Source organism: Gadus morhua, chromosome 17, assembly GCF_902167405.1.
Source record: "Gadus morhua chromosome 17, gadMor3.0, whole genome shotgun sequence".
In the NCBI taxonomy this organism is placed as follows: domain Eukaryota; kingdom Metazoa; phylum Chordata; class Actinopteri; order Gadiformes; family Gadidae; genus Gadus; species Gadus morhua.
The window spans coordinates 107,975-126,790 of NC_044064.1; the positions used below are offsets into that span (position 1 = coordinate 107,975).

The 18,816-nt window shown below is 49.7% G+C and overlaps 1 protein-coding gene across 2 annotated transcripts in view; it reads right to left on the reverse strand.

The window, feature by feature from the left end:
- The window catches only part of LOC115529564 (calcium/calmodulin-dependent protein kinase type II delta chain), a 48,737-nt gene that overhangs the window by 18,626 nt on the left and 11,295 nt on the right, over positions 1 to 18,816 (reverse strand). For both annotated transcript variants that reach the window (XM_030338347.1, XM_030338346.1), the window contains exons 3-12: positions 17,603 to 17,662; positions 16,469 to 16,523; positions 12,673 to 12,738; positions 12,423 to 12,495; positions 10,438 to 10,540; positions 8,785 to 8,868; positions 4,718 to 4,812; positions 3,903 to 4,025; positions 3,701 to 3,784; positions 1,291 to 1,333 (exon numbers count right to left, since the gene is read on the reverse strand). In XM_030338347.1, the coding sequence (XP_030194207.1) occupies positions 1,291 to 1,333; positions 3,701 to 3,784; positions 3,903 to 4,025; positions 4,718 to 4,812; positions 8,785 to 8,868; positions 10,438 to 10,540; positions 12,423 to 12,495; positions 12,673 to 12,738; positions 16,469 to 16,523; positions 17,603 to 17,662 (786 nt within the window). The remainder of the gene's footprint in view (positions 1 to 1,290; positions 1,334 to 3,700; positions 3,785 to 3,902; positions 4,026 to 4,717; positions 4,813 to 8,784; positions 8,869 to 10,437; positions 10,541 to 12,422; positions 12,496 to 12,672; positions 12,739 to 16,468; positions 16,524 to 17,602; positions 17,663 to 18,816) is intronic.

The window sequence follows — 18,816 nt, forward strand, 5'->3', positions numbered from 1 at the left end:
TCACCACAGCCTCTGCCAGCGTGCAGGGACCGGGTTATTGAGGTCATGCTCTCCTCTCCTTCTAGGAGCATCTGGTGTGTGTGGAACTCTGTCTGGGTGGTGTGTGTGTGTGAGCCTCTGTCTGGGTGGTGTGTGGGGCTCTGTCTGGGTGGTGTGTGGGGCTCTGTCTGGGTGGTGTGTGGGGCTCTGTCTGGGTGGTGTGTGTGGAGCTCTGTCTGGGTGGTGTGTGTGAAGCTCTGTCTGGGTGGTGTGTGAGCCTCTGTCTGGGTGGTGTGTGTGGAGCTCTGTCTGGGTGGTGTGTGTGGGGCTCTGTCTGGGTGGTGTGTGGAGCTCTGTCTGGGTGGTGTATGAGCCTCTGTCTGGGTGGTGTGTGTGTGTGTGGAGCTCTGTCTGGGTGGTGTGTGTGGGGCTCTGTCTGGGTGGTGTGTGTGGGGCTCTGTCTGGGTGGTGTGTGAGCCTCTGTCTGGGTGGTGTGTGTGGGGCTCTGTCTGGGTGGTGTGTGAGCCTCTGTCTGGGTGGTGTGTGGAGCTCTGTCTGGGTGGTGTGTGTGGAGCTCTGTCAGGGTGGTGTGTGTGGAGCTCTGTCTGGGTGGTGTGTGTGGAGCTCTGTCTGGGTGGTGTGTGGAGCTCTGTCTGGGTGGTGTGTGTGGAGCTCTGTCTGGGTGGTGTGTGTGTGAGCCTCTGTCTGGGTGGTGTGTGGGGCTCTGTCTGGGTGGTGTGTGGGGCTCTGTCTGGGTGGTGTGTGTGTGGGGCTCTGTCTGGGTGGTGTGTGGAGCTCTGTCTGGGTGGTGTGTGTGGGGCTCTGTCTGGGTGGTGTGTGTGGGGCTCTGTCTGGGTGGTGTGTGTGGGGCTCTGTCTGGGTGGTGTGTGTGGGGCTCTGTCTGGGTGGTGTGTGTGGGGCTCTGTCTGGGTGGTGTGTGTGGAGCTCTGTCTGGGTGGTGTGTGTGGAGCTCTGTCTGGGTGGTGTATGAGCCTCTGTCTGGGTGGTGTGTGTGTGGGGCTCTGTCTGGGTGGTGTGTGTGTGGGGCTCTGTCTGGGTGGTGTGTGAGCCTCTGTCTGGGTGGTGTGTGGAGCTCTGTCTGGGTGGTGTGTGAGCCTCTGTCTGGGTGGTGTGTGTGGAGCTCTGTCTGGGTGGTGTGTGTGGAGCTCTGTCTGGGTGGTGTGTGTGGAGCTCTGTCTGGGTGGTGTGTGTGTGGGGCTCTGTCTGGGTGGTGTTGATGGGGTTAATCTTCTGGGACCCTTACAGAATGAGGGTCTGTCGCTACATCTCTCAGCCGGGGGTGGCACCTACCTGGGAAGCTCCGTGTGGCCAACATGGTGGTCAGGATGGCACCCTGCGGACCAGAGCAGAACCAGCGTGAACACAACATCGCCATACTGCCATTCTGCCATACTATACTGCCATACTACCATACTATACTGGAATACTGCAAAACTATACTGCCATGCTACCAAACTATACTGCAATGCTGCCAAACTATACTGCCATACTAAACTGCCATTCTGCCATACTATACTGCCATTCTGCCATACTATACTGCCATACTGCCATACTATACTGCCAAACTATACTGCCATACTGCCAAACTATACTGCCATACTACCAAACTATACTGCCATACTATACTGCCATTCTGCCATTCTATACTGCCATACCATTCTGCCAAAGTGCCAAACTTTACTGCCATACTGCCAAACTATACTGCCATACTATACTGCCAAACTATACTGCCATACTATACTGCAATACTGCCAAACTATACTGCCATATTGCCAAACTATAGTGCAATAACGCCATACTGCCAAACTATACTGCCATTATGCTATACTGCTTTATTCTACTTCATTTAAGAATGCTCGATTCTGATTGGCTGGGAGGGGTGCATTAATCCGTCATATTGCCCGCTGACTTGTCGGTTCTACTTGCTGCTGACTGAGCACAGTAGATCAATACGCCGCTTGCATCGTTTTCTATCTTCTTCTTTGTTATAGCCTACATTTATTGCAAATAAAAATTATTTGGAATAAGGAGCTCATGTTTGATCGATCGTCATTAAAGCTGACTTGATACGAATGTAGCAACTACATTATTAAACTAGGGATCAGATACAGCCTTGTGTGGTTGCTATAGAAACGAGTTACCTACAGCTGAGCTAACGTTATTCACCGTAGTTCTACTTTTCGAGGGAGATGAACTTAAACAGAGTATACATTTAATAAGCATGCAATACGAATAAGAAAAAGGCTAATTATTAAAGTATTTGAATTGTTTTATTATGTTGTTTGGCGAGAAGTAGAATAAACAGAATAATCAACTCAAGGCAGGGCAATAAACTGTTTGATATGCCCAGCTCGCGGAAGGTTACCGCGAGCCAGGCAAACTGTTTGATATGCCCGTCCACAAGCCGGGCATATCAAACTGTATATTGCCCTGCCTCTCGGTGATTATTCCTTACATACTGCCAAACTATACTGGCATACTGCCATACTATACTGCCAAACTATACTGCCATTATGCTATACTGCTATACTGCCAAACTATACTGCCATACAGCCATACTATACTGCCATACTGCCATACTATACTGCCAAATTATAGTGCCATTATGCTATACTACTATACTGCCAAACTATACTGCCATACAGCCATACTATACTGCCATACTGCCATACAGCCATACTATACTGCCATACTATACTGCCATACTATACTGCCATACTTCAGTGGTTAGGGTTAGGGTGAGGGTTACAGCTCAGGAGCAGTGTAGTCTGGTCAGTATTTGATTCCTTTCAGACATGGGGGGCCAAGGTGTTCAGTGGGCTGAGGCTGGGTTAGGGTTAGGGTTAGGGTGAGGGTTACAGCTCAGGAGCAGTGTAGTCTGGTCAGTATTTGATTCCTTTCAGACATGAGGGGCCGAGGTGTTCAGTGGGCTGAGGCTGGGTTAGGGTTAGGGTTAGGGTGAGGGTTACAGCTCAGGAGCAGTGTAGTCTGGTCAGTATTTGATTCCTTTCAGACATGGGGGGCCGAGGTGTTAGGTGGGCTGAGGCTGGGTTAGGGTTAGGGTTAGGGTGAGGGTTACAGCTCAGGAGCAGTGTAGTCCGGTCAGTATTTGATTCCTTTCAGACATGGGGGGCCGAGGTGTTCAGTGGGCTGAGGCTGGGTTAGGGTTAGGGTTAGGGTGAGGGTTACAGCTCAGGAGCAGTGTAGTCTGGTCAGTATTTGATTCCTTTCAGACATGGGGGGCCGAGGTGTTCAGTGGGCTGAGGCTGGGTTAGGGTTAGGGTTAGGGTGAGGGTTACAGCTCAGGAGCAGTGTAGTCTGGTCAGTATTTGATTCCTTTCAGACATGGGGGGCCGAGGTGTTCAGTGGGCTGAGGCTGGGTTAGGGTTAGGGTGAGGGTTACAGCTCAGGAGCAGTGTAGTCTGGTCAGTATTTGATTCCTTTCAGACATGGGGGGCCGAGGTGTTCAGTGGGCTGAGGCTGTCTGACGCCAGCGGCCCCGCCCCCCCCGGCCCACGTCCTGGTCCTGTGTTGTCCCCTCGCTCTCCCACACCTTCCTGTCTAACTCCTCATGAATAAGAAACTAGAGGACACGCCCCCCACACTGGAGGACCCCCCCCGCGCTGGAGGACACGCCCCCCCACTGGAGGACACGCCCCCCACACTGGAGGACCCCCCCCGCGCTGGAGGACACGCCCACCTTCAGTTTTCTCCGGGCGTTGAACTTCTTCAGACATTCGACGGTCTCCTGTCGGTGCATCATGGAGGCCACCGTGGAGCGTTGCTACGGATACAGAAAGGCGTTCAGAATGTCACCGCACGCAAACGGAAGTGTTTAGAGAGTGTGTGTGTGTGTGCGTGTGCTTGTGCGTGTGTGTGTGTGCGTGTGTGTGCGTGCGTACACAGATCCAGGGGTGTTTGAGTGCGTCCGTGGCGCAGACGCGCTTCCCCGGGTTGATGGTCAGCAGCTTGTTGATCAGATCCTTCGCCTCCGGGGTCACCGTGTCCCACTCAGGAGAGGGGAACTACACACACACACACACACACACACACACACACTAGAGTCAGGGATAGGGATGAACTATGAGTGTGTGTGTGTGTGTGTGTGTGTGTGTGTGTGTGTGTGTGTGTGTGTGTGTGTGTGTGTGTGTGTGTGTGTGTGTGTGTGTGTGTGTGTGTGTGTGTGTGTGTGTGTGTGTGTGTGTTGGAGCAATAATGGGAATATGGCGATAATGGAATGGAAAGAATAATACTTGATATAACTCTTGTTACATTGAGTTTGCATTCTGTCTGGCTCCCCCCGCAGGTCAGTTCTATTATTAGATTCATTCATCTGATGAAGGGATTTAATTCACCTGCTGGAATGTGACACAAACGAGAGCGAGACGGGGAAGTGGGACAGCTTTTTGACCGCAAATGTTTGTTGAAAAGTATAATCATCAAGACCAGTCATTTTTGTTAGAAGCTTTATTTAATAAAGTTTCTTTGTTCAAACTCTGAATCAGATTGCCTTACTTTGGTTTTGGATTGCGCGTCGTCCACCCCACTCCTATAGTGGCTTCAACTCTCGGCAAAAATGCCACTATAATGTGCATGCATGTATGTATGTATGCATGCATGCATGTCTGTGCGTATGTATGCATGTGTGTATGCGTGTGTGTGTTCACGTGTGTGTGTGCGTGTGTGTATGCGTGCGCATGTGCATGCGTGTCCTCACATCATACGCTCCAGCCTTGATCTGCTGGTAGAGTCTGTGCTGATCCTCATCCCAGAAGGGGGGGTAGCCAACCAGCAGAATGTACAGGATCACCCCTACACAAACACACACACACACACACACACAGTCATAAAGGCTCAACACTTCATAATGATGGTAAGGGGGAATCTAAAACATTCATCACAATGTTAATGCTGGGATCAGGAATGTGTGTTAATGTGAGGGTCAGTATGTTAATGTTAATGTTGGGATCAGGAATGCATGGTAACATGAGGATTAGAATGTTAATGTGAGGGTCAGTATGTTAATGTAAGGATACGCATGTTAATGTGAGGGTCAGTAGGTGCGTTTCCATCCCCCTGATTTTATGCAAACTTTGAAGTATCGAATCAGTAAACGGTGATGGAAACACCAAAATTCGCATAAAAATCCTCTAATTCGCAACAAAGTTTATCCGCTCACTTGAGGTGGTTTTTGAGAAATGCGAAAGAGAGTAAATTCGCAAAATGGGAGCTGGAAACACACTTTTCGAAACAGCTGTGACATAGGGAGCTTTGAACACACAGGACTGACAGTCTTTCCGATTTCCGCATAACGACCGGCCATAGCAACCCTGCCGACATCGACGTGTAACGTCATCAGCCTATTGTGCTCTCCCATACGTAAGGCACTCTACGTCGTCCTCGTATTTCCCTTGCTACCGCTGTGTACATTGTAATTTCTCTATTTCTTCGTCTACGGATTGAAGTTAAAATAGCCAATGATAATTTCACTGAAAGAACAGTTATGACTTGCCCAAGGGAAACCAATTGCTGCTGAATTCCTCTCTCCATGTTTGTTGTTTGTTGATACTCTTCTCTATTGGCGGACTAACTGGCTTTCGTTACATTTGTTACAGCTTTTCTATTTCTACCATTTATTGCAGCCACGTGTCGGCATACATTTTTTGCCTACAGTGCCACCTCCAGGCAGAGCTAGGGTAGTTACCCGCTCCAACCACTTGATGGCAACGCACCTACATCGAATTACTTTTTTGCAAACTTTCTAAAGATTTGCATCACCTTTTAGATGGAAACGCAGCTAGTATGTTAATGTGAGGATTAGAATGTTAATGTGAGGATATGTGTGTTAATGTGAGGGTCATTATGTGAATGTGAGGGTCAGTATAGGGGTGAAACGGATCAGTGTGTCCACGGTTCGGTTCAGATAACCGTTTTGGGCCTCGGTTTCGGATACGGTTCGGATTAGGATCATGTCCGTGGTAGTAAAAAGGCGGACTTTTTTTTGACGGAGGGTTTGGGGGAGAGACACAAAAATGAAAGAGACCCACAGGCTATTTGCAATGTGTTAATTGACTGCAATCAGACAACTTGCAAGGCTTTTTTGTGCAATAAATGTTCCCCTAAATGCATTTGAAAACATGGTGCACTGAGTGTAACATGTAAGGGATAACGGCCGACGAGGCTTAGAACTCTGGCGACGAGCGCATTATGAAGCCAGAGTTGCCTCTACCTGTCCATTATTTCCATCGAACCGGTCGACCTCGAAGGCCGTTATCCCGCTTATCACCCGTTTGTATTTATCTCCCGTATATTTAGAATATAATTGTATCAATTACTTTCTTTAAATTTAGGAATCGTGCGCTTGAACTTCAGAAAACAACCTATTACAGCTACCTCATTGGCTCGGGCAGCACTGGAGAGAATGCATTCCGCTGGGTGCTAAACACCCTTTTGTATCGGACGTAGGCTACAGTAGGCAAAATACGCTACATAAGGCAATGCCTTCATGAAACCGAAATCCGCGGATCTCCAGAATGCTCCGAACTGTGGTAAACGAACCGAACGGATTCGGATACAATTCGAATCCGCTGCAGGCCTAGGTCAGTATGTTAATATGAGGGTCAGTATGTTAATATGAGGGTCAGTATGGTAACACGAGGGTCAGTATGGTAATGTGAGGGTCAGTATGTTAATGTCAGGGTCAGTATGGTAATGTGAGGGTCAGTATGGTAATGTCAGGGTCAGTATGGTAATGTGAGGGTCAGTACGGTAATTTGAGGGTCAGTATGTCAGTATGGTAATGTGAGGGTCAGTATGGTAATGTGAGGGTCAGTATGATAATGTGAGGGTCAGTATGGTAATGTGAGGGTCAGTACGGTAATGTGAGGGTCAGTACGGTAATGTGAGGGTCTGTACGGTAATGTGAGGGTCAGTATGGTAATGTGAGGGTCAGTATGGTAATGTGAGGGTCAGTATGGTAATGTGAGGGTCAGTATGGTAATGTGAGGGTCAGTACGGTAATGTGAGGGTCTGTACGGTAATGTGAGGGTCAGTATGGTAATGTGAGGGTCAGTATGGTAATGTGAGGGTCAGTGTGGTAATGTGAGGGTTTGTATGGTAATGTGAGGGTCAGTATGGTAATCTGAGGGTCAGTATGGTAATCTGAGGGTCAGTATGGTAATGTGAGGGTCAGTGTGGTAATGTGAGGGTCAGTATGGTAATGTGAGGGTCAGTACGGTAATGTGAGGGTCAGTACGGTAATGTGAGGGTCTGTATGGTAATGTGAGGGTCAGTACGGTAATGTGAGGGTCTGTATGGTAATGTGAGGGTCAGTATGTTAATGTGAGGGTCAGTATGGTAATGTGAGGGTCAGTATGGTAATGTGTGGGTCAGTATGGTAACATGAGGGTCAGTATGGTAATGTGAGGGTCAGTATGGTAATGTGAGGGTCAGTATGGTAATGTGAGGGTCAGTATGGTAATGTGAGGGTCTGTATGGTAATGTGAGGGTCAGTATGGTAATGTGAGGGTCAGTATGGTAATGTGAGGGTCAGTACGGTAATGTGAGGGTCAGTACGGTAATGTGAGGGTCAGTATGGTAATGTAAGGGTCAGTATGGTAATGTGAGGGTCTGTATGGAAACATGAGGGTCAGTATGGTAATGTGAGGGTCAGTATGGTAATGTGAGGGTCAGTATGGTAATGTGAGGGTCAGTATGTTAATGTCAGGGTCAGTATAGTAAAGTTAATTTTAGGGTCAGTATGGTAATGTTAATGTTAGGGTCAGTATGTTAATGTTAATGCTATGGTCAGTATGGTAATGTTAATGTTATGTTAGGGTCAGTATGGTAATGTTAATGTTGTGTTAGGGTCAGTATGGTAATGTTTATGTTACGTTAGGGTCAGTATGGCAATGTTAATGTTACGTTAGGGTCAGTATGGTAATGTTAATGTTACGTCAGGGTCAATATGGTAATGTTAATGTGAGGGTCAGTATGTTAATGTGAAGGTCAGTATGGTTATGTTAATGTTACGTCAGGGACAGTATGGTTATGTTAATGTTACGGTAGGGTCAGTATGTTAATGTTAACGTTATGGTCAGTATGGTAATGTCAATGTTATGTTAGGGTCAGTATGGTAATGTCAATGTTGTGTTAGGGTCAGTATGGTAATGTTAATGCTATGTTAGGTTCAGTATGGTAATGTTATTGCTATGCTAGGGTCAGTATGGTAATGTTAATGTAATGTTAGGGTCAGTATGTTTATGTTATGTTAGGGTCAGTATGGGAATGTTAATGTTATGCTAGGGTCAGTATGGCAATGTTAATGTTATGCTAGGGTCAGTATGGTAATGTTAATGTAATGTTAGGGTCAGTATATTAATGTTATGTTAGGGTCAGTATGTTAATGTTATGTTAGGGTCAGTATGGTAATGTTAATGTTATGTTAGGGTCAGTATAGTAATGTTAATGTTATGCTAGGGTCAGTAGGGTAATGTTAATGTTATGTTAGGGTCAGTATGTTAATGTTACGTTAGGGTCAGTATGGTAATGTTAATGTTACGTTAGGGTCATTATGGTAATGTTAATGTTATGCTAGGGTCAGTATGGTAATGTTAATGTTATGTTAGGGTCAGTATGTTAATGTTACGTTAGGGTCAGTATGGTAATGTTAATGTTACGTTAGGGTCATTATGGTAATGTTAATGTTATGCTAGGGTCAGTATGGTAATGTTAATGTTATGCTAGGGTCAGTATGGTAATGTTAATGTTATGTAAGGTTCTCACCGCAGGCCCACATGTCCACTGGTTTCCCGTACGGATCTTTCCTCAGCACCTCTGGGGAAAGATACCCGGGTGTGCCAGCAAACCCTGCAGCGTGCACACACACACACACACACACACACACACACACACACACACACACACACACACACACACACACACACACACACACACACACACACACACACACACACACACACACACACACATTAAATATATCAATAGATATCAATTCTCTATATATGTAGTGTACATTTACTAATTTAAATCTGTTTGACCTGTCTCTTAAAAAAAGATTTGTATAGCTGTAGGGAAACTATTCCATACCATAATACCAGAGTAAAGACCTAGTAGGACCCCCAACACCCAGTCTAGGACCCCCTACACCTAGAGTAGGACCCCTACACCCAGAGTAGGACCCCCTCCACCTAGAGTAGGACCCCTACACCCAGAGTAAGACCAGGACCCCCTACACCTAGAGTAGAACCCCCTACACCTAGAGTAGGACCCCCTAGACCCAGAGTAAGACCAGGACCCCCTAAACCTAGAGTAGGACCAGGACCCCCTACACCTAGAGTAGCACTAGGACCCCCTACACCTAGAGTAGGTCCCCCTACACCTCGAGTAGGACCCCCTACAACCAGAGTAGGACCTCCTACACCCAGAGTAGGACTAGGCCCCCCTATACCTAGAGTAGGACCCCCTACACCTAGAGTAGCACTAGGACCCCCAACACCTAGAGTAGGACCCCCTACACCTAGAGTAGCACTAGGACCCCCTACACCCAGAGTAAGACTAGGACCCCCTACACCTAGAGTAGGACCCCCTACACCTAGAGTAGGACTAGGACCCCCAACACCTAGAGTAGCACTAGGACCCCCTACACCCAGAGTAGGACCCCCTAAACCTAGAGTAGCACTAGGACCCCCTACACCAAGAGTAAGACTAGGACGCCCTACACCTAGAGTAGGACCCCCTACACCCAGAGTAGGACCCCCTACACCTAGAGTAGGACCAGGATCCCCCTACACCTAGAGTAGCACTAGGACCCCCTACACCTAGAGTTGGACTAGGACCCCCTACACCTAGAGTAGGACCCCCTACACCTAGAGTAGGACCTGGACCCCCTACACCTAGAGTAGGACTAGGACCCCCTACACCTAGAGTAGGACTAGGACCCCCTACACCTAGAGTAGGACTAGGACCCCATACACCCAGAGTAGGACTTGGACCCCCTACACCCAGAGTAGGACCAGGACCCCCTACACCTAGAGTAGGACCCCCTACACCTAGAGTAGGACCCCTACACCCAGAGTAGGACTAGGACCCCCTACACCCAGAGTAGGACTAGGACCCCCTACACCTAGAGTAGGACCCCCTACACCTAGAGTAGGACCCCCTACACCCAGAGTAGGACCCCCTACACCTAGAGTAGGACTAGGACCCCCTACACCTAGAGTAGGACCCCCTACACCTAGAGTAGGACCCCCTACACCTAGAGTAGCACTAGGACCCCCTACACCTAGAGTAGGACCTGGACCCCCTCCACCCAGAGTAGGACACCCTACATCTAGAGTAGGACCTGGACCCCCTCCACCCAGAGTAGGACCCCCTACACCCAGAGTAGGACCCCCTCCTAGCCCTACCAGGACTCACCGAACCAGGCCTGCTGCTCGCTCTGCACCTCGATGGCCAGGCCGAAATCGGCCAGCTTCACCGCCGCTCCCTTCAGCTTGCTGGCCAGGAGCAGGTTCTCCGGCTGGGGGGGGCAGACACATTAGGGCCAGTGGGACCAGTGGGACCGGTGGGGCCAGTAGGACCAGTAGGACCAGTGGGACCAGTAGGACCAGTGGGACCAGTGGGACCGTTGGGGCCAGTAGGACCAGTAGGACCAGTGGGACCAGTGGGACCAGTAGGACCAGTGGGACCGTTGGGGCCAGTAGGACTAGTAGGACCAGTGGGACCGGTAGGACCAGTAGGACCAGTAGGACCAGTAGGACCAGTAGGACCAGTGCGACCGGTAGGACCAGTAGGACGAGTAGGACCAGTGGGACCGGTAGGACCAGTAGGACCAGTAGGACCAGTAGGACCAGTGGGACCAGTAGGACCAATGGGACTAGTGGGACCAGTAGGACCAGTAGGACCAGTGGGACCAGTGGGACCAGTGGGACCGGTAGGACCAGTAGGACCGGTAGGACCAGTGGGACTAGTAGGACCAGTGGGACCAGTAGGACCATTGGGACCAGTAGGACCATTGGGACAAGTAGGACCAGTAGGACCAATGGGACTAGTGGGACCAGTAGGACCAGTGGGACCAGTGGGACCAGTGGGACCAGTAGGGCCGATGGTTCCTCAGGTTCATCTCAGAGCCTCATTTGGTTCTCAAATGAGCGGCAGGAGGCGGTTCCCTTCGACGGCCGCCGGCTGCCGTCCAGATCCTTCAACAATGCTGGAGGATCCAATCCAATCCTTCAACTATAGTAGGCCCCCAGAGGCCTACTGTAGGCCCCCAGAGGCCTACTGTAGGGCCCCAGAGGCCTACTGTAGGGCCCGATAGGCCTACTGTAGGGCCCAGAGGCCTACGGTAGGCCCCCAGAGGCCTACTGTAGGGCCCGAAAGGCCTACTGTAGGGCCCAGAGGCCTACTGTAGGGCCCCAAAGGCCTACTGTAGGGCCCCAGAGGCCTACTGTAAGGCCCCAGAGGCCTACTCTAGGGGCCCAGAGGCCTACTCTAGGGGCCCAGAGGCCTACTGTAGGGGCCCAGAGGTCTACTGTAGGGCCTTAGAGTCCTACTATAGGGCCCCAGAGGCCTACTGTACTGCCCCAGAGGCCTACTGTACTGCCCCAGAGGCCTACTGTAAGGCCCCAGAGGCCTACTGTAGGGCCTACTGTAGGGCCTTAGAAGTCTACTGTAGGGCCCCACAGGCCTACAGTAGATCTCTGGGGCCTACAGTAGGCCTCTGGGCCCTACAGTAGGCCTTTGGGGCCTTACAGTAGGCCTCTGGGGCCCTATAGTAGGACTCTAAGGCCCTACAGTAGATCTCTGGGGCCTACAGTAGGCCTCTGGGCCCTACAGAAGGCCTCTGGGGGCCTACTATAGGCCCCCAGAGGCCTTCTGTAGGGCCTTAGAGGTCTACTGTAGGGCCTTAGAGGACTACTATAGGGCCTTAGAGGTCTACTGTAGGGTACTGTAGATCTTTGGGGCCTACTGTAGGGCCCCAGAGGCCTACCGTAGGGCCTTAGAGGGCTACTGTAGGGCCTTAGAGGCATACTATAGGCCTGTGGGGCCCTACAGTAGACTTCTAAGGCCCTACAGTAGGCCCTACAGTAGGCCTCTGGGGCCTTACAGTAGGCCTCTGGGGCAGTACAGTAGGCCTCTGGGGCAGTACAGTAGGCCTCTGGGGCCCTATAGTAGGACTCTAAGGCCCTACAGTAGACCTCTGGGCCCCTACAGTAGGCCTCTGGGCCCCTAGAGTAGGCCTCTGGGCCCCTAGAGTAGGCCTCTGGGGCCTTACAGTAGGCCTCTAAGTTGGAGGGAGTTTTAGCGGGGGGGCAGATGTCAGTGGGGTGAGGGTCAGCGGGAGTCAGAGGTCGGCGGGGGGTCAGAGGTCGGCGAGGGCGTCTCCCAGGGCGTGTCCCTACCTTAAGGTCTCGGTGGACCACGCCCATCTGGTGGCAGTGCAGCACGGCCTCCAGGATCTGCTGGATGCAGTGGCTGCAGAGAAACAGCAGGGGGCGAAACCAGGCAGTGAGCCGCCCACTGGGGAGACATGGGGGGAGAGGGAGAGAGGAGGTGTGTGTGTGTGTGTGTGTGTGTGTGTGTGTGTGTGTGTGTGTGTGTGTGTGTGTGTGTGTGTGTGTGTGTGTGTGTGTGTGTGTGTGTGTGAGAGACCTGGCATCTGCTTCGCTGTAGTACTCCCTAGCAACGATGTCTTCAAACAGCTCACCTCCGGTAACTCTGGAGAACCAGGAACAGAAGAACCATGAGTGTCGTGTTCTTGAAGAAAGTAGTTCAATCCGGATCGCTTTTAACTCACTTTATTTGCTAAAGTATTTCGGTATGGTAACTATGAAGCAAAAGGAGGGGAATTGTATTCAACACGCGCATGGAGCGACATCTATCTTCTACCCCCAGGGCTACCAACGGAGCTGCCATATGTTTCTGACCCCCTTCTGACTCCCGCTCCGCATTTGTATCAAGTAGGCGTGGCCTATGTGACGTATTGGCTCGGCTTCCGGCTTCCGTCTTAAAGATCCTGCCTTCTGTGGCTGGAGTAGTTATTACAGCTTGCATGTTGGGTCCTGCTCCCCTTGTGGCTATGTATAGTAATTACAGCTTATATGTTTGATCCTGCTCCCATGTGGCTATGTGAGGGTAATGCAGCTTCTGTGTTCAATCCTGCTTCCTTGTGGCCATGTTGGGGCAGCTTATGTGCTTAAAATACGTAACATGAGACAAACTGAAGAACCATGAGGTCGAACAGAAGAACCATGAGACGAACAGAAGAACCATGAGACGAACAGAAGAACCATGAGACGAAATTAAGAATCATGAGATGAACAGAAGAACCATCAGACGGACTGACGAACCATGAGACAAACAGAAGAACCATGAGGCGAAGACAAGAACCATGAGACGAACAGAAGAACCATGAGACGAACTGAACAGAAGAACCATCAGAAGGACAGAAGAACCATGGGACGAACAGAAGAACCATGAGACGAACAGAAGTAACATGAGATGAACAGAAGAACCATCAGATGGACTGAAGAACAATGAGACGAAGGGGGTTGTTGGGGGGTGTATATATTAGGGCTGTCAAGCAATTAAAAAATTAATCTAATTAATTACAGGCTCTGTGATTAATTAATCTAAATTAATCGCATACTTACATTTTCCAAGAAAGTATTTCAAAATAATCTAATTCAAGTAAATAATGGCAGATGAGTGATTCAATGAATAATAGACTTTAAAGTTCAATGCCCTTTTTCATTTAAAACATGTCTTTCATTAACATTAAGATCTGATTAATAACATTTCCATCTCACTCAAGATTCAATGCTTCTCAATCAGGTATTGCTTGACGAGGCTGCCTGCTAGCGCCAGCTTCAGGGGCTGTGGCAGCTCGTACCTGCGAGCTTGCTACCAAATGTTTCGCGTTGAGATGATATTTAAGGGTTGATGAACTCCGGTGATAGGAAAATTCCTTATTACAGAGATTGCAGATAACGGTGTTCCTACAGACAGTTCCGTTTAGGAGATTAAACTTGAACTTTCCGTGCACGGGCCGAGCAGCGTCTTCTCTTCTGCCTCCATTTTGTTTCAACGCAAATGATGCATCGGGTCAAAGGGCACGATAGAAGCGCAATTAATTTGCGTTAATTTTTTAACGCGTTATTTATTCTGTGATTAATTAATCAAAATGAACGCGTTCGTTTGACAGCCCTAATATATGTACAGCCAAATCCCTCCACCTCCCCGGTCTCTTGTATATACCTTATTCAGAATAACAGGGGCACTTAGAACAAGGGTTAGGGTTAACCCTAACCCTAACCTTGTTCAGAATAACAGGGGCACTTAGAACAAGGGTTAGGGGTTAACCCTAACCCTAACCTTATTCAAAATAACAGGGGCAATTGGAACAAGGGTTAGGGTTAACCCTAAACCCTAACCTTATTCAGAATAACAGGGGCACTTAGAACAAGGTGAAGTCATCCTCCTGAACGGCAGCAGAGCCGTGTTCAGGACACAACCAGGGCTAGGGCCAAACTACACTCCAGGAGGCGGAGTCCCACCGGGGCTAGGGCCAAACTACACTCCAGGAGGCGGAGTCCCACCGGGGCTAGGGCCAAACTACACTCCAGGAGGCGGAGTCCCACCGGGGCTAGGGCAAAACTACACTCCAGGAGGCGGAGTCCCACCGGGGCTAGGGCCAAACTACACTCCAGGAGGCGGAGTCCCACCGGGGCTAGGGCCAAACTACACTCCAGGAGGCGGAGTCCCACCGGGGCTAGGGCAAAACTACACTCCAGGAGGCGGAGTCCCAGCGCTGGCAGACAACCGGACCCCTGGGAACCCTTCTGGGCCCTCCCAGGGTCCCCTCCCAGCGGAGAACAGGAGAACCGGAGAACAGGAGAGGAACAGGAGAGGAACAGAGGAACAGGAGAGGAACAGAGGAACAGGAGAGGAACAGAGGAACAGGAGAGGAACAGGAGAGGAACAGGAGAGGAACAGGAGAGGAACAGGAGAGGAACAGGAGAGGAACAGAGGAACAGGAGAGGAACAGGAGAGGAACAGGAGAGGAACAGGAGAGGAACAGGAGAGGAACAGAGGAACAGGAGAGGAACAGGAGAGGAACAGGAGAGGAACAGGAGAGGAACAGAGGAACAGAGCTTTGTTGTGTCTGAGACACAAGCGGTAGAGGGACCGCTGATGAAACCCAAACCCTGTCTGCTCTCCAGCGGGTCACTGCAGAGCAGCAGAACCGCTCAATGATTTAGGAACTCTTTAGATATATTGGTCTGAATATATCTTCAATGGGTGGTGTTAGGGTGAGGTGGGTGGGGTTAGGGTGGTGTTAGGGTGAGGTGGGTGGGGTTAGGGTGGGGTTAGGGTGAGGTGGGTGGTGTTAGGGTGGTGTTAGGGTGAGGTGGGTGGTGTTAGGGTGAGGTGGGTGGTGTTAAGGTGAGGTGGGTGGTGTTAGGGTGGTGTTAGGGTGGTGTTAGGGTGAGGTGGGTGGTGTTAGGGTGGTGTTAGGGTGAGGTGGGTGGTGTTAGGGTGGTGTTAGGGTGAGGTGGGTGGTGTTTGGGTGAGGTGGGTGGTGTTAGGGTGGTGTTAGGGTGAGGTGGGTGGTGTTAGGGTGAGGTGGGTGGTGTTAGGGTGGTGTTAGGGTGGTGTTAGGGTGAGGTGGGTGGGGTTAGTGTGGTGTTAGGGTGAGGTGGGTGGTGTTAGGGTGGTGTTAGGGTGGTGTTAGGGTGAGGTGGGTGGTGTTAGGGTGAGGTGGGTGGTGTTAGGGTGAGGTGGGTGGTGTAAGGGTGAGGTGGGTGGTGTTAGGGTGGTGTTAGGGTGAGGTGGGTGGTGTAAGGGTGAGGTGGGTGGTGTTAGGGTGGTGTTAGGGTGAGGTGGGTGGTGTTAGGGTGAGGTGGGTGGTGTTAGGGTGAGGTGGGTGGTGTTAGGGTGAGGTGGGTGGTGTTAGGGTGGTGTTAGGGTGAGGTGGGTGGTGTTAGGGTGAGGTGGTTGGTGTTAGGGTGGTGTTAGGGTGAGGTGGGTGGTGTTAGGGTGGTGTTAGGGTGGTGTTAGGGTGAGGTCCAGACCCTCTGAGGTCCAGACCCAGGTTCTGCTCACTTCACTTTCTCTTCCTCGAATGCTTCCTGTTTTGATTATTAGAAGAGTGGTCAGCTGATCTGAACAGCCTGGTCAGCTGATCTGAACAGCCTGGTCAGCTGATCTGAACAGCCTGGTCAGCTGATCTGAACAGCCTGGTCAGCTGATCTGAACAGCCTGGTCAGCTGTTGATAATTAGGCTGACTGTTTCAAGAGGAACGGGAACACAGGCTGCAGATACCTCATAGAGGATGAAGGTTGTAATACCTGAAGAGCCACTTACCTGACGGCCTTCAGAACCGCCGACAGGCCCGCTATAAGGAACACTGATGCTCCGAAGTTCATGAATAAATCAATAACTCACAAATCAAAGATCAGGTAGTGGAAGCCCTCCTCTGATATGCTGTCGTGGAGTCTTACTGTGGACAGAAAGAGAGACCGGTTCAGTATCATGGCCCTCCTCTGATAGTCTCTCTGTGGACAGAAAGAGAGACCGGTTCAGTATCATGGCCCTCCTCTGATAGTCTCTCTGTGGACAGAAAGAGAGACCGGTTCAGTATCATGGCCCTCCTCTGATAGTCTCTCTGTGGACAGAAAGAGAGACCGGTTCAGTATCATGGCCCTCCTCTGATAGTCTCTCTGTGGAAAAAAAGAGAGACCGGTTCAGTATCATGGCCCTCCTCTGATAGTCTCTCTGTGGACAGAAAGAGAGACCGGTTCAGTATCATGGCCCTCCTCTGATAGTCTCTTTGGACAGAAAGAGAGACCGGTTCAGTATCATGGCCCTCCTCTGATAGTCTCTCTGTAGACAGAAAGAGAGACCGGTTCAGTATCATGGCCCTCCTCTGATAGTCTCTTTGGACAGAAAGAGAGACCGGTTCAGTATCATGGCCCTCCTCTGATAGTCTCTCTGTGGACAGAAAGAGAGACCGGTTCAGTATCATGGCCCTCCTCTGATAGTCTCTCTGTAGACAGAAAGAGAGACCGGTTCAGTATCATGGCCCTCCTCTGATAGTCTCTCTGTGGACAGAAAGAGAGACCGGTTCAGTATCATGGCCCTCCTCTGATAGTCTCTCTGTGGACAGAAAGAGAGACCGGTTCAGTATCATGGCCCTCCTCTGATAGTCTCTTTGGACAGAAAGAGAGACCGGTTCAGCAGAGACAAGAGACAGAAAGACAAGAGACGGAGAGAGAGAGACGAGGGGAGGGGGGGGGGGACTCTACCGCCGGTGAGATTCACCCGGCTGGGTGAGCTGCACAGGGTAGACGTATCAAGATCCGTTTATAGGACCGATTATGGGATGAATATATGAGAAGCGCGAGAGCGAGAGAGAATAGAATCAGAGAAAGATAAATCAAAATTATATGCAGGAATATATTCATCAATTTATCAATTTGTTACATCTACTTATATTAACGTATATATTTCTGTTAATTCCCATGCTGGATTATATTTTATGCCGATAAAGTTTGTCTGAAATACAGAATATAATCTCACCGATGTTGGCGTGTTTCAGAAGGCGGCAGATCCGGGCCTCTCTCTCAAGCTTCTGGTGATCTACACACACACACACACACACACACACACACACACACACACACACACACACACACACACACACACACACACACACACACACACACACACACACACACACACACACACACACACACACACACACACACGTGTTGATGTCATTTAGGAGAGGCTTGGATCCACAGAGTTAGTGGTGAGAACCATGAACACTGGAACTACAACCAGTTAGTTAGAACCATGAACACTGGAACTACAACCAGTTAGTGAGAACCATGAACACCGGAACTAAAACCAGTTAGTAAGAACCATGAACACCGGAACTACAACCAGTTAGTGAGAACCATGGACACCGGAACTACAACCAGTTAGTGAGAACCATGAACACTGGAACTACAACCAGTTAGTGAGAACCATGGACACTGGAACTACAACCAGTTAGTGAGAACCATGGACACTGGAACTACAACCAGTTAGTGAGAACCATGGACACTGGAACTACAACCAGTTAGTGAGAACCATGGACACTGGAACTACAACCAGTTAGTGAGAACCATGGACACTGGAACTACAACCAGTTAGTGAGAACCATGAACACTGGAACTACAACCAGTTAGTGAGAACCATGGACACTGGAACAGGCCTTTATTTCCTTTCGAAGAAAACTCTTGCTCAAAGTTGTTGAAGCAAAGATGTGAAATACTATCAAATGTATTATTTAAACCAGTATGAATATCACCGTATATGTATAAACATTACCAGGCTATAGAATATCACGCTGCAACAACTTGCCCCGCCGTCCGGCAGCATCTCAGTCCACAACACTCTCCACGTTGCAACCAATTCGAAGCCCCCCCCCCCCCCCCCCCCCCCCGTACTGTAGGTTATGAACTGTAGACATGTATAGGTTATGTACTGTAGACATGTATAGGATATGGACTGTAGACATGTATAGGTTATGTACTGTAGACATGTATAGGATATGGACTGTAGACATGTATAGGTTATGTACTGTAGACATGTATAGGATATGGACTGTAGACATGTATAGGTTATGTACTGTAGACATGTATAGGTTATGTACTGTAGACATGTATAGGTTATGTACTGTAGACATGTATACAGTATGTTATGTACTGTAGACATGTATAGGATATGGACTGTAGACATGTATAGGT